The sequence below is a fragment of the Thunnus maccoyii genome, chromosome 17 (genome assembly GCF_910596095.1).
Source record: "Thunnus maccoyii chromosome 17, fThuMac1.1, whole genome shotgun sequence".
In the NCBI taxonomy this organism is placed as follows: Eukaryota; Metazoa; Chordata; class Actinopteri; order Scombriformes; family Scombridae; genus Thunnus; species Thunnus maccoyii.
Window position 1 is genome coordinate 3,508,263 of NC_056549.1, and position 12,786 is coordinate 3,521,048.

Below are 12,786 nucleotides of genomic sequence, written 5' to 3' on the forward strand. Positions count from 1 at the left end.
ATTCTTATACATTTTACACATTCAAAATGTATTTCTGGTACAATTTATACATTTTCTCTTGGGAATTTTATATTTACCCATAGCCTTTGTCAATGATAAACTCTTAGTATATAATGTGTGTAAATAATGAGGGTAGTTGCGTTAACATTTACATTAATATTCATCAGATGCTCTTATCCAGAGCAACTTTCTATACCAAGAAGTATTCACAGTTAATCAACACCATTAGCTCAAGTGATGGTCAACATTTGGCAGCAATTAGATCATCCCAGAGATTAAGTGTAATCCATTAGTGCAACAGGGGATACAGGGAATAAACTTGTGTGATGGGTTAAAGAGCTTCAACTCATTCTGTAGAGCAGATTTCTATTTAAAGAGTACACCTTACTCTGTTTCATGAAGTACTCTAATAAGGTTTATCCTGCTAAAAGCTATAGCATAATCAGTTTCCCTTACAGTCTACACCAGGGAACAGAGACTGGATCTGCAGGGCTGCAACTCAATACCATTAAGATAGCAATGATATTTTTATAAAATACTCTGGAGTTGTTATTTGTAGTCTAGATTGCATCTGGATAAGTAAAATATACCAAAAGATACCAAAAACTAAAATCTAAAATTGAATATCACCCGATAAAGAACCAGTTTGGAAAAAAATGTAGAATAATTGCATTTTCTTTTTTTAGATATCACAGTATTTGGCAGCATTAGAAGCTGTTATTTCCCTTTTTATGTTACCTCCATTCAAGTAACAAAATATATCATTTAAAAATATATGATTAAAAAATCTACTTGTAAATGTGACTCTAATGACATTCACTTTAATCAGCATTCATGCTCTCATTTTTTGAAAACAGACTTTTATGGTTGAGGGGTAAAGCTCAATATAATTAAAAATATCTATAATAGGTGTTATAGTGTATTGTGTATTTTCTCTATACTATTGGTTTATGTTGAATTGTGCAATTTGATACCAGAAAGCAAAATCTTGATGAACCAGCTTTGAAAAAAAGAGTAAAAGTAAAATAGTTAGTATTTGGGAACAGCAGAATCAGTGCACAGCAAACACTTTTACATGATGCGAGCATTCAAGTAAATATATAAATCGCTTTTAAGAATAAAAAAAACAACTAAATGTGACAGCTGAGATGAATCCTTTGAGGATCCTTCCTTTTTGGTCCATGTTCATGTGATCATTCTCCCTTTGCGACACATTTGGAGTAGGAGAGTTGGTCTAGGTAGAGTACAGAACACACCTGGATGACCTTACAGTCTCCTTCACAGGTGATGGTGCTGTTGTAGCTGACCATGTAGTGACTGAAATACTTGTCAAAGGCTTTGGTCTGTGGCAGCCTGAAGCTCAGGCCCAGCTGGAGGAGGCTTTGTGGCTGGAGGTCAGTCAGTCCAAAAGCCTCAGTCATGATATATTCAAGTCTCCAGTCGGATCTTTGTTTCTCATTGGCTTCCGTCAGATTCAAATAGTACTGCCAGATATCCTTCAGAGAGAGAGAAAAGCACCAAAAGAGAGAGAGAGGAGAAAGAATACGTCTTTGAGTCTATTTGAATGCTAAAAACAGTTTTTGTGTTGTGATTGACACCGTGATTAATCATCAAGAGAGACTTTTTCATCCATCTTTGATCAAGAAGATAAAAGGTAGAGTAGGTGTTTGAGTGCAGGACATTTTTAGTTTGACCTGAATTTGTCAATAAACTTTCAAGCTTAAGCAGTTTTCATCTGTCTTCTCTTTAAACTGTGAAGTAAAAATCAAAGAAACCTCTTGGGATCTCACTAGTAGCCTCACCTCCCAGATTTTACTTTGCCACATATGTCTGCAACAAATGATTGCATGATAATAAGCTCTCCTTAATGTTTTAATGGTTGAATTGATGGTCTTCTGTATGTGAGAGTTTCATTTTGTGTACTTTGGGTTGCAGGCTATTGTCTATAGTTTGAGCTTGGCTCCTTTGGTCCAGTGAATTTTGTGGCTGAATGGAAGCAAATCCCCTCAGCCAGGTTCAAAGGTTTTGTAGAAAACCTTCCCAAAAGAATGGAGGCTGTTTTAGCTGCAGATTAATGCCCATGGTGTTGAAATTACATGTTCAAAAATTACAACTGGGTCTAAAATTTGGGTGTCCACAAACATTTGGCCACACAGTGTACCTTAGCTTTTCTGTTCAACTATACACTGTATTTTTGTAAGATTTTCCAATTAAAGCTGCATAGGTTCTAGGCAGATCTGTAGAAGTATCATGATTCCATGAATGCAGGCTAACTTGCCTCCTGGCTAATACTGCTTGCATGCTGATTAAACAGAGAGCACATGATATGTGATAAACATCAAGCTGGTTGTGTAGCAGTAGGCTCCTTACCAACATAGCGTAGTCCTTGGTGTTGTACAAGTACATACGGAGAGCTGGGTTGTTAGAGTAGGGCTCCAAAACATGTTTGATTGGTGTAACGGCCGGTGACACAAAAAGAGAATTCACTGGTTTACCTACAGAACAAGCAAGTGAGAATTATATATCTCTATGAGAAAGTGTGTAATAATACAAGAGGAAAATAGAGAATAATTCTATTTGACAAAATGGTGAGTGTACTCAGGTTGTAAATGTGTGTCCTGAATCACTTTCCATCTAGCTTCATTAAAAAAGGTTTTCAACTGCCTGTCAGCAGATCTATTTTGTTGATCTTGTTAATATGATTAATTTACAGTGCGGCCAGATTAGGAACAAAAAGTAATCTGGATTTGACTAACACAAGCAATTTCTTACCCGCTGTTGTTGCCTGGTACATCTGGAAAAGCTAGTCAACGTGCATTTGACAGATTACTTGTACAAAACCAAATTTTTTTTAGAAGTTCTTGTATGGTTTTGATCAATTATCTATCTATTATCTATTACTGAAATCGCTCTGTCGGTAGTTATGAATGTTCTCAGAACTGAGAATTATATTAAATAAACTGTGAATTCTTTTACAAAACTCTTTTAATCTGTTTACATCTGGACTGGTGCAGAATTCATTTGTTTCCTATCAGTCAGACTGCAGTGCTTTTGTCACAGTCCAAATGTTTTCATCTGAAAGACTAAACAGTCCAAATGGAGCGCCACAAGGCTCAAATCTAGGTCCTCTACTTTTTACTTTATATTTGTTAATTCTAGGGGGTATCATTTGTAATTACAATGTTGATTTTCAGTGCTATGCAGATGACATGCAAATTTATGATTACTGCTAGAGCAGCATTTTTAGTAATTACATTGTAAGCCTGCTTTTGTCTTTACTTTATCTGTAATTCATCATCTTGGAGATTTTCTCTGCAACATTTTTTTTTACTTCCCACTTTACACTGTAGGTTGTAAATCTATTCTATTTTGGTGTTATTCTGTATTTTCACAAATTTGCTTCATAAATAGATGAAGATAAATTCTCCAGAGCCATGACAGAGTTTCATATGTATCTACACAAGAGTCACACCAGGGACATGTTATCATAGCTTAGCATAGTTACTCTTTGTTGTGAGTATAACACAGAGACACAGCAAGAGAAAGGGTAATTGGAGGAGGCCATTTTGATATATAATTTCTACTTAAGTGTTGTGTCCACTTCAGATGGTAAAATCAAGTTTGATTGGACATGATCAAGATTACATTAACCAAATTTTTGTACAGGATTGAAGAATTACAGCTTGTGATTGTACCTTTCTGGTCCAGCAGCACCATGATGCTGTCTCGATGGGTGTGGCCATAGAAATGTCCAGCAACAACATGACTGTACTCCCTAAAGATGCTGACCAGCCTCTCGTTGTGGATCTCTCTCATAGCAGTGATGTTTCTGGCAAAGGGCAGGTAACCCACTGGGACATGGGCTATGATGTAGACCTAGAGCAAAGAGGAAGACACATTTAAATCTCAGCAGCTCTTTTGGGCAAACAGAAGTAAAACTTTCAGGATTACTGACAATGACAAACAGTGGAGGGGTGTGGACACTTACTTAGCCTTTTGATTTATATGCGAGAAAAAAACTATTGTTTAAAGATCTCGAGTTATGATCATTTATTTGACAATGATATACTGACACATGCAGCACTTTAAGGCAAGTCAAAGGTCAGGATTTAGGACATAAAGACAGAAATTTTGATACCTTCTCCAGGCTCTGAGCAGCACTCTCCAGAGTTTTCTCCAGCCATTCAAACTGTCCAGCAGGGTCAGTCATGTTAACTGTGACTTTATTAGGACTGTAGTAGAGGATCGTATTGAGACTAACTACCCGCAAACCAGGTTTTACCAGCTGAGAGTAGAAACCGCCTGTAGATATGGAACACAGCACAATATAAAGCTTGATGCTGACATGATGATAACCTTAGATTATGTCAGCACAACATGCTACATGCTAAGCATTAGAATATTACACCAACATACTGAATACCTAAGATGGTAAATGTTACATGCTAAATATCAACATGCTAACAAACAATAGTTCTTATGTATACTATTTGTATAAATGTATACTATTTGTAGGCCTAACATGCTAACATTAGCATACAGCTCAAACCTGACAAAGTACCAATTATGAAAGTTATACCAAGTTAAACAAAGATAAAACTGACAAGTGTCAGGATGTGCTACAACTTGCCTTATGTTAATGACTCTACATGTCACAAATATACTAATTAACCCATTTGCATCAAAGTTCGATATTGTACTGAATGTGTTCTATCATGAATAGTAATTCATACGCAAAATCAGCAACATGACCAGATAAAATATCCGCCACACATGACTGGTTTTCCCCCTTCCTCATTTCTTGATGCTGGAATTTCACAGTTTGCAGAAGTCTGTGCTAAATTACTGTATATCCTGTATGTCACATAATTTTGGAATCACAGTAATCAGTCACATTTTTTAAATAATCCAGCTGCAATGTGGCAAAGTTTAGGAGGCTTAAAGGGCACATATTATGCTTTTTTTGTGGTTTTCTTTTATTTATATTTTGTTATGATGTCAGATGTCTATGTTAAACATGGTAAAAGTTCTAAAACTTGAGGTCAATGTATGTAAAAATGCTCCCTTCAAGTCAAAAGCCAGGAGTTCAGCCTGCTCTGAAGGCTTTATTTGCAAAGTTACCTCTACTTCCTCCTTGTGATTATGTCATGCATGGCCATAAGCCAGAATATAAATATAGAGCTGGAAATATGCATAATATGTCCCCTTTAAACTAATTTGACAGAAGCACCCTGACACTGCTGGTAGCTGACATAGTAACACGTCACCTTGTGAAAGCGTGAGCAGAGCTTCAGTCTGCAGCCAGGGTGCCCACAGCTGGGCAGCAGCCTTGTAGATGGCATTAGTGGAGGTCATCATCTGGTCCTAAAAGCAATGGTTCAAATATGTAACTGTGTCTCAGATACAAACAGTTTTCATCTAGCAGCATGTTACGTGGCAAGATGCTCTTTACAAACGTGAGAAGCAGGCATACAATAGCATTCATAATTAAATAAATTCCCAGAATTATAATGCGTTCTTAATATTCAATCGTTTCAAAATTAGAGCAATCTACTTGATATTAGAGTTTGACTGATATCAGTTTGCAAATATTGCCATTTCATTAAAGTCAGTCATTTAGTTGGTGTCATCCACTATCATGACTGAGGCTCTATTCAAACAACCACTAGTCAGTATTTTTACTTTTGGTATTAATGTCATATGATCAAATGCTGCATTTACAGGCTCAGCAAAAATAACAATCTCATATACAGTATATCTCAAATACTATTAATATAGTATATTCATGAATATTGTTACAAAATGTCACCCAACCACCTGAATATGTCAAACTGTTTTTGACTGAGAGTCTGTATATAAGAAAAGCTTCCCTCCGTCCCTTATTCCTGTAAAAGACGGCAGTAAAGAGTCATGCTAAGGTCAAGCTGTCATATCATGTGCTACACCCTACAGTCATTTGTCTTACGTATACGTCATCCTTTTCTTCAGCAAAGCTTGAGACACTGCATGCTGTTGTAACAGTATGTGAGGAAAGTACCTGTGGCCAGTAGTCATGGTTTCCCAGAGCCGGATAGACAGTCATGTTTGGAAAGTGTTGTCTGATGCTCTGAGTCATATTACTGATGACCTGGATCACTGTTTCTGTAGAAAGCTCATCCACAGGCACATGTGGTGGACTGTCACTGGGGGAGAAGAGAAAAAAGATGCAATATTACCAACCCAAGCAAATTTAACCACATACTGTAGGTAAATAGTATGAATATTGTACGTTTATTTTAATACCTTCAGAATCAAGACAATGCAGTTGTTTTAGTAGTAGGAGGTAGTGACTAGCTGCAGGTGAATGGCATTTACAGTACAATGAATGTTCTAAATTCTTGTTCCAGTTGTTAATTTTACTGTATTTCTATTCACATGCTGCTTAATAACAAGAGAGTGTAAGAGAAGGGGTTAACATCTGAAACTAGCATAATGTTAATGCAAACTCAGTGCATTTTATAGCTGCTTTGCATAGTTTCAGATTTTGGGAAGTACATTTGTTTGCTTTTTTGCCGAGAGTCTGGGGGAGAAGAGAAAAAAGATGCAATATTACCAACCCAAGCAAATTTAACCACATACTGTAGGTAAATAGTATGAATATTGTACATTTATTTTAATACCTTCAGAATCAAGACAATGCAGTTGTTTTAGTAGTAGGAGGTAGTGACTAGCTGCAGGTGAATGGCATTTACAGTACAATGAATGTTCTAAATTCTTGTTCCAGTTGTTAATTTTACTGTATTTCTATTCACTTGCAGTAATTGACTTGCTAATTACATCATGATCTGAGCAGCTTTTGTTGTTTTCATGGTTTTCTCTGCTTCACTCTACAACTGTCTGCCTTTATTTGTTTTTTGAAACACCTAAAACAGTTGAAAAAAGATACAAATAAACGAGTAGAAGAAGGACATGGACAACATGCTGCTTAATAACAAGAGAGTGTAAGAGAAGGGGTTAACATCTGAAACTAGCATAATGTTAATGCAAACTCAGTGCATTTTATAGCTGCTTTGCATAGTTTCAGATTTTGGGAAGTACACTTGTTTGCTTTCTTGCCGAGAGTCAGATGAGAGGAAGATAAATCTTTCATGCCTGTGTGTACAGAGGGAAACATATAACCTGGCTCTGTCCAAAGTTCAAAAATACATCTACCAACACCTCTAAAGCTCATCTGTACACAACCAGAAATGTAAAAACAGCTACTAACAATACTTAACACACAAACAGGAGAGTGATATCAATCTTCTCATCCAAATATACGCAAGAAAGCTAATAAATGTACTTTCCAAATTGTCAGATTATTCCTTTATACGTGACTTTGAAGGTAGAGAAACAGCAGTAACTCATAGGTTATAGTCACAGAGTAGCTTAGTTACTCAACCACAAGTCAGCTGTACCAGTAGAAACCAGGAAAACCCTGATTTTTTAACACCACTGTATTTCCTGTTCATAAAATCACAGTTGTAGACAGTTTTTTTATACTCTCGGTAGAGCTGAACTGTCCAATATTACAGACATGATGTGAATTCCCCTCCACAATGGACTTCCCCTTTAAGTCTAAAGGCAAACTCGTGCTACAAAACCCAATAACAATAGAATAACTTACTTACTGTGCAAGCAAAAATCTGCTTGCACAGCAACTTAATCTTCTCCCCCAGGGAGTCTTTTCAAGTTTTAAGTGGCAAGGCGTTCTTCTAACCACATTTAATAAGCCTGTGAATTCCTGGCTTAGTTGATTAGCTTCAGATTAATAGAGAGCTGTATAGAAGTACCACTGCTGCGACTGATGCTTACAGCTACGATTACACTTACACAGTAATGAACATTATAGTTTCCACTTCCCACAGAGAATGTAGCAGCTCTTTAAAGGCAAGTGGATAACTCTTACTCGTCTTTCAAGACCTGGTGATTCAGTGATCAAGTGAGTCCTCAGGACTTTATTCACTTGTGACTGTCGGTCTTGTGCCCACTCCATCTCTAATGATGGCAACCTGCTAAGTACTAAAATATGCAAAGAACTTCAAGTATGATTAAAGGCAGAGCATCAAATCCAGAATTATAAGACTTATTTTATCAATTCCTTACCGAAATCATCATTAGCAGACTGCTTCTAAAGAGCAGAACTCACTCATTTCTGGTACTGCAGCAACGATGCAATCTACTCCCTGCCATTCATATACTTTATTATAGTTTATTATAGTTAATAGCAACAATTAATCAATAGTGGGAACAATCATTAGTTACAGCCCTAAGCCCACTAACTTCTGAGATTGTGCATATACAAATTAAGACAATTCTGTTATTATGAACATTTCATGGATAAGATCCATTGGATATTAACCCAAAAACCACAAGGATGACTATAAAGTAAACTGAAATCATGAAGTTATCATGCTCAGCAGACTTAAAAGAGGGAAGTGACACTTCTGCTTGCTGATACTCACAAAAAACACACAGTACTGTACTGTGCTTTACTGAACCTCAGTGACTATTACATACATTCAGTCTCCTAAAACAAACAAATTCATCACCTCATCCCCTAATCTCATATACTGAGACTTAAGGTGTGTTCAGATGTGAATTTTAGAGGCAGTGCGAAGAAACAAGTGGACTCAAAGAGCTGTGAGTTTGTCCTGGGTGGCATGAATGAACTGAAGGGAATGGGAGTCCCCCCCATGTTGAAAATGTTTAAACTTGAGCAAAAAGTTCAAATGAGTTGATACATGAACACGCACATCAAAAAACATTGCAAAAATGTTGGTTTTGTATGCTGTAACTACCTCCAGCTAACATCTGTGCAGCTGCTACATTGGCTGTTTGGGGTGAATAAACTCAATAAAACAAAAACACTCCAGCAGTCAAATTTGTGCAAATAAAGCAAAGACCAAAAATGTGTCTTACATTTAATCTGAACACAATTTAAGAGTCAACAGCCATGCTAGCGGCTTTGTGAGGCTGCTGAGTCGCAGCATTGTTTTGAGCTAAATGCTAATCTCTGTATGCTAACATGCTCACAGCAGTTAGCAGGTATAATGCCAAACTAAGGTTGTAAACACAGAAAATGTTCACAATCTTAGTTTGGATCCATGCTAACTTGGGAGCTAACAATTGTTTTCATTATCCATTATTATTGATTAATCTGTTGATTATTTTCTCAATTAACCGATTAGTTGTTTGGTTCAGAAAATGTCAGAAAATGGTAAAAAATGTCAATTACAGAGCCCAAGATGACATCTTCAAATTTCTTGTTTTGTCCAAAACCCAAAGATATTCAGATTACTGTCATAAAGGACTAAAGCAACCAGAAAATTCACATTTAAGAAGCTGGAATCAGAGAATTTTTTTCTTAAAACTGAAATGATTAATCATTTATCAAAATATTTGGCAGCTATTCAATGAATCGACTAATCGTTGCAGCTCTGATACTAATATTATACAGCTGAGGTTGATGGAGATGTCATTAGTTTTGCAGCATTTGGTCATAAACCAAAGTTGGACAACTTGTAAATTTGACCTTATGGTGGTGCTACATGAAAAGTCAGGTGATCACCAAAGTGATAATAATTCATCCAGTGGGGGACATGAATGTCTGTATCAACTTTGATGGTTATTCATTTAGTAGATGTGGAGATACTTTACTGGAAATTTCAAACTTTGACCTGTTGGTGGCGCTTGATGAAACATCAAGGGACCACCAATGTCGGTACAAAAATATATATCAAATATTTTATAAGATACTTCCGTCTGGATCAACCAACCAACCGTCTTAAGAGCACTGACACCAGCATGGATAAAAACGAACAACCCTACAATATTCCCATGAGGAAGTGAGGAACCATCAAGAATAACCTCATTTCACAGAAATGTCCTCCATCTAAATGTCAAAAACCTCAAAGTGGCTTTGACAAAGAAGTACAGGACAGACACACACACACACACACACACACACACACACACACACACACACACACACACACACACATGTACAAAGAACAGAACTGCTATAAGAAAACAGGATGTGAAACTACTGTAAAGCCACCAGCACTGATTTTATGAGCTGATTCGGCACATCACTGATTATTTTCTTGCGACAAACGTCTCGTTATTCAGTATTTGGCCACGATTTTTGGCAGCAAAAGAAGCCAAAGAAGGAGAAGAACATAACATCTTCCTCCATCATTATCCCTTCCCCTCATCACTGACCCGGTCCATATGATGAAGTCCTGCGGCTGCGTGAGCTCTGCCATGTGTTTGAAGGCTGACTGGATGAGGCTGTATGGGGAGTCACACAGGAAGTCCCCATACACGCCGGCGTGGGTGGCGGGGGCTCCTTTGGAGGAGAAGCACACCTTGGTGGGATCTTGGGCCAGGTGGTAGGTGGGGTCCAGGTGGAGGTCGGTGATGTGCCAAAACCTGCCTGAATGAGAAGAAGGTATGAAATGTTTACAGAGAGGAATGACAGTTAAATGACTAAGAAGTGGAAAAAAAGATCTAATATGTGTTTTTAGTCAGATACACACGACTACAACTAAATGTATCTGTGTATAGGTGGAGAATCTGCACATTTAGAGAAAATATGTGTATTTCATGTCACACAAATGCAAAAATACAACTGCCCATAAGACTATATTTTGCCTTTATATCCCAAATTAAATTCAAGACATTTTTGAAATACATAAATAAAATATTGATCAAATTATTCAATTAAATAGCGCTTTTTAGTTAGGCTATTTGAGACTAAAGGGTTAAATGTATCATATATAGAATGATACAGCACCGTTCACTGTATAATTTAGATGGTAAGTTTCTTTTCGTGATAGTTTTCCTGTTTGCATTTAGTTTATTTTTATGCTTTTAAAATGCTTAGGCTTATCTTTGATGTTTTTTCCTGTTTGCTGAAGTTAAGACATTAAAGCCATTAAAACACCTTTTCAATCTTACTGTTGCCTTTGTGTTCTTAATGAACTAATAAAAGAAGATAAAAGAAACCATCACCATCATTAGACCCATGTATACAGGAGACTGATTCTCAGAAAAGACGTTTCTGGCTGAACTCCGTTCAAAAATCCCAAGTTTTAGATCATCAGCAAACAAAGAAAAAGTTTCAAAGAAAGTTTGACAACTTAATACAAATCCACCATGTCTTTGGGTAAATTCGGCGTGATAAACATGAACCAATCAGCAGCACGTTGTTAGAAAATATCGATTCTATTAGAGTTGACTCTCACTGTTTAGTGAAAGCCAGCAGATAAACCACCAGTATTAACTCACACTATACATGTTCGCCTTGTAGTTCTGACAGTGGTGACAGGAGGCCGATCTGATCCGCTTGACATTCAACAGAATTGTCTTTTTTAAGCGGGAGATCCCGGAGGTTTGACTCACCTGAGCCCGGCAGGTAGGCGCCTCCTGTGGGAGCCGCCGCCAGCGGAGCCGCGCAGCACAGCAGCACCACAAAACACCGCAGCTGCACCATGATGTGTGTGTTCATACAGACAGTAAACACTGTATCACACACCCCAACATATATGTAGCTGACCACGGCAGACCATTCTCCTGTGAAATAAACAGGAAGTACAATGGTCAGCTGGTCATGTGACTCGCAGTGTTGTGAAGCACAGAGGGAGGAGGAGGAGGAGGAGGGACGGAGGGAGGCGGGGAGTCTGCAGGGTTTGTTCCATAGAAATATGTTTACTCAGAAAATGCACTTATGTACAACACTGAGGTACTTGTACTTGCATATTTCCATTTCATACCACTTTATACTTTTACAGCAACTCAGAAGAAACGTTGTTCTTTTTATTCTACATTAAGTAAATTAAGCTTTCATACAAAACATGTGATGATCTTATAATAGTATAATGTATGAGCTACATCACAGACAGATGCTGCTTACAAATGAATGAATGTACCAGTAGTAACAGTAAGGTGGTGATATTATAGGCTGTGTAATAGTACAACACATTTATGGACTTTTCTTTTTAAAGATCGTTATTGAATTTCACAATGATACATTTACAAATACAATAGATCAAAATAAAGTGCAACATTTGCATTCCTCATTGCTGTATATAAGTTCACAATACACAAAAAGAATATGGACTTTGCCTCCTCTGCACATCCGTGTTTTAACATTCTTATTGTTTTTATTCTTTTAAATATGCTCATTGTGTTCTATTATTTTAGGAGTAGACTAAACTGTACGTACCAGGGGTACAATAGTGTATTTTGTATGTGACTGTCAGCGGTGGGAAGTAACAGTAAGTAAGTACATTTACTCAGGTACTGTACTTAAGTACAGTTTTGAGGTACTTGAGTATTAAAAGTTTCTGCTACTGTGTAGTTCTACTCCTCTACATCTCAGAGGGAGATATTATACTTTAAACTCCACTACATTTGTCTGACAGCTTTAGCTTTACTTTTCAGATTGACATTTGACATGAAATAAGATAAACTTCTAAATTACGCTGCACTATTTAAGATTAAACCAGCAGTTCCCAAACTTCACATGAAATCAGTGTGTAGTTGTGTGTTTCCTTTGTTTCAAATAAATAAAACCCAAAGAGGTAAAACTCCAATATTTCACAAAAACACAAAGTTGAGAGAAAAATTCTGGAAAATGAGTCCAAATGTATGTTTTTTATTCTTTCCTGCATAAATTATCATCTTACAGTCGTTCAGATTCATCCTGTGACTCTTATAAAGATCAAATAATAACTTGCTTATGCACTGATACATCAGTATTAA

General features: G+C 37.0%; 1 protein-coding gene across 1 annotated transcript; it reads right to left on the minus strand.

The window, feature by feature from the left end:
• Nucleotides 1-805: 805 nt before the first annotated feature.
• smpdl3a (sphingomyelin phosphodiesterase acid like 3A) lies at nt 806-11,608 on the minus strand. Its single transcript, XM_042390153.1, has 8 exons — nt 11,425-11,608; nt 10,243-10,456; nt 6,038-6,182; nt 5,268-5,364; nt 4,139-4,302; nt 3,696-3,876; nt 2,371-2,495; nt 806-1,496 (listed from the first exon to the last, which is right to left on the minus strand). Exons 1-8 carry the CDS (start codon nt 11,528-11,530, stop codon nt 1,194-1,196), a joined length of 1,335 nt encoding a protein of 444 aa, XP_042246087.1. The 5' UTR covers nt 11,531-11,608; the 3' UTR covers nt 806-1,193.
• Nucleotides 11,609-12,786: the final 1,178 nt, after the last annotated feature.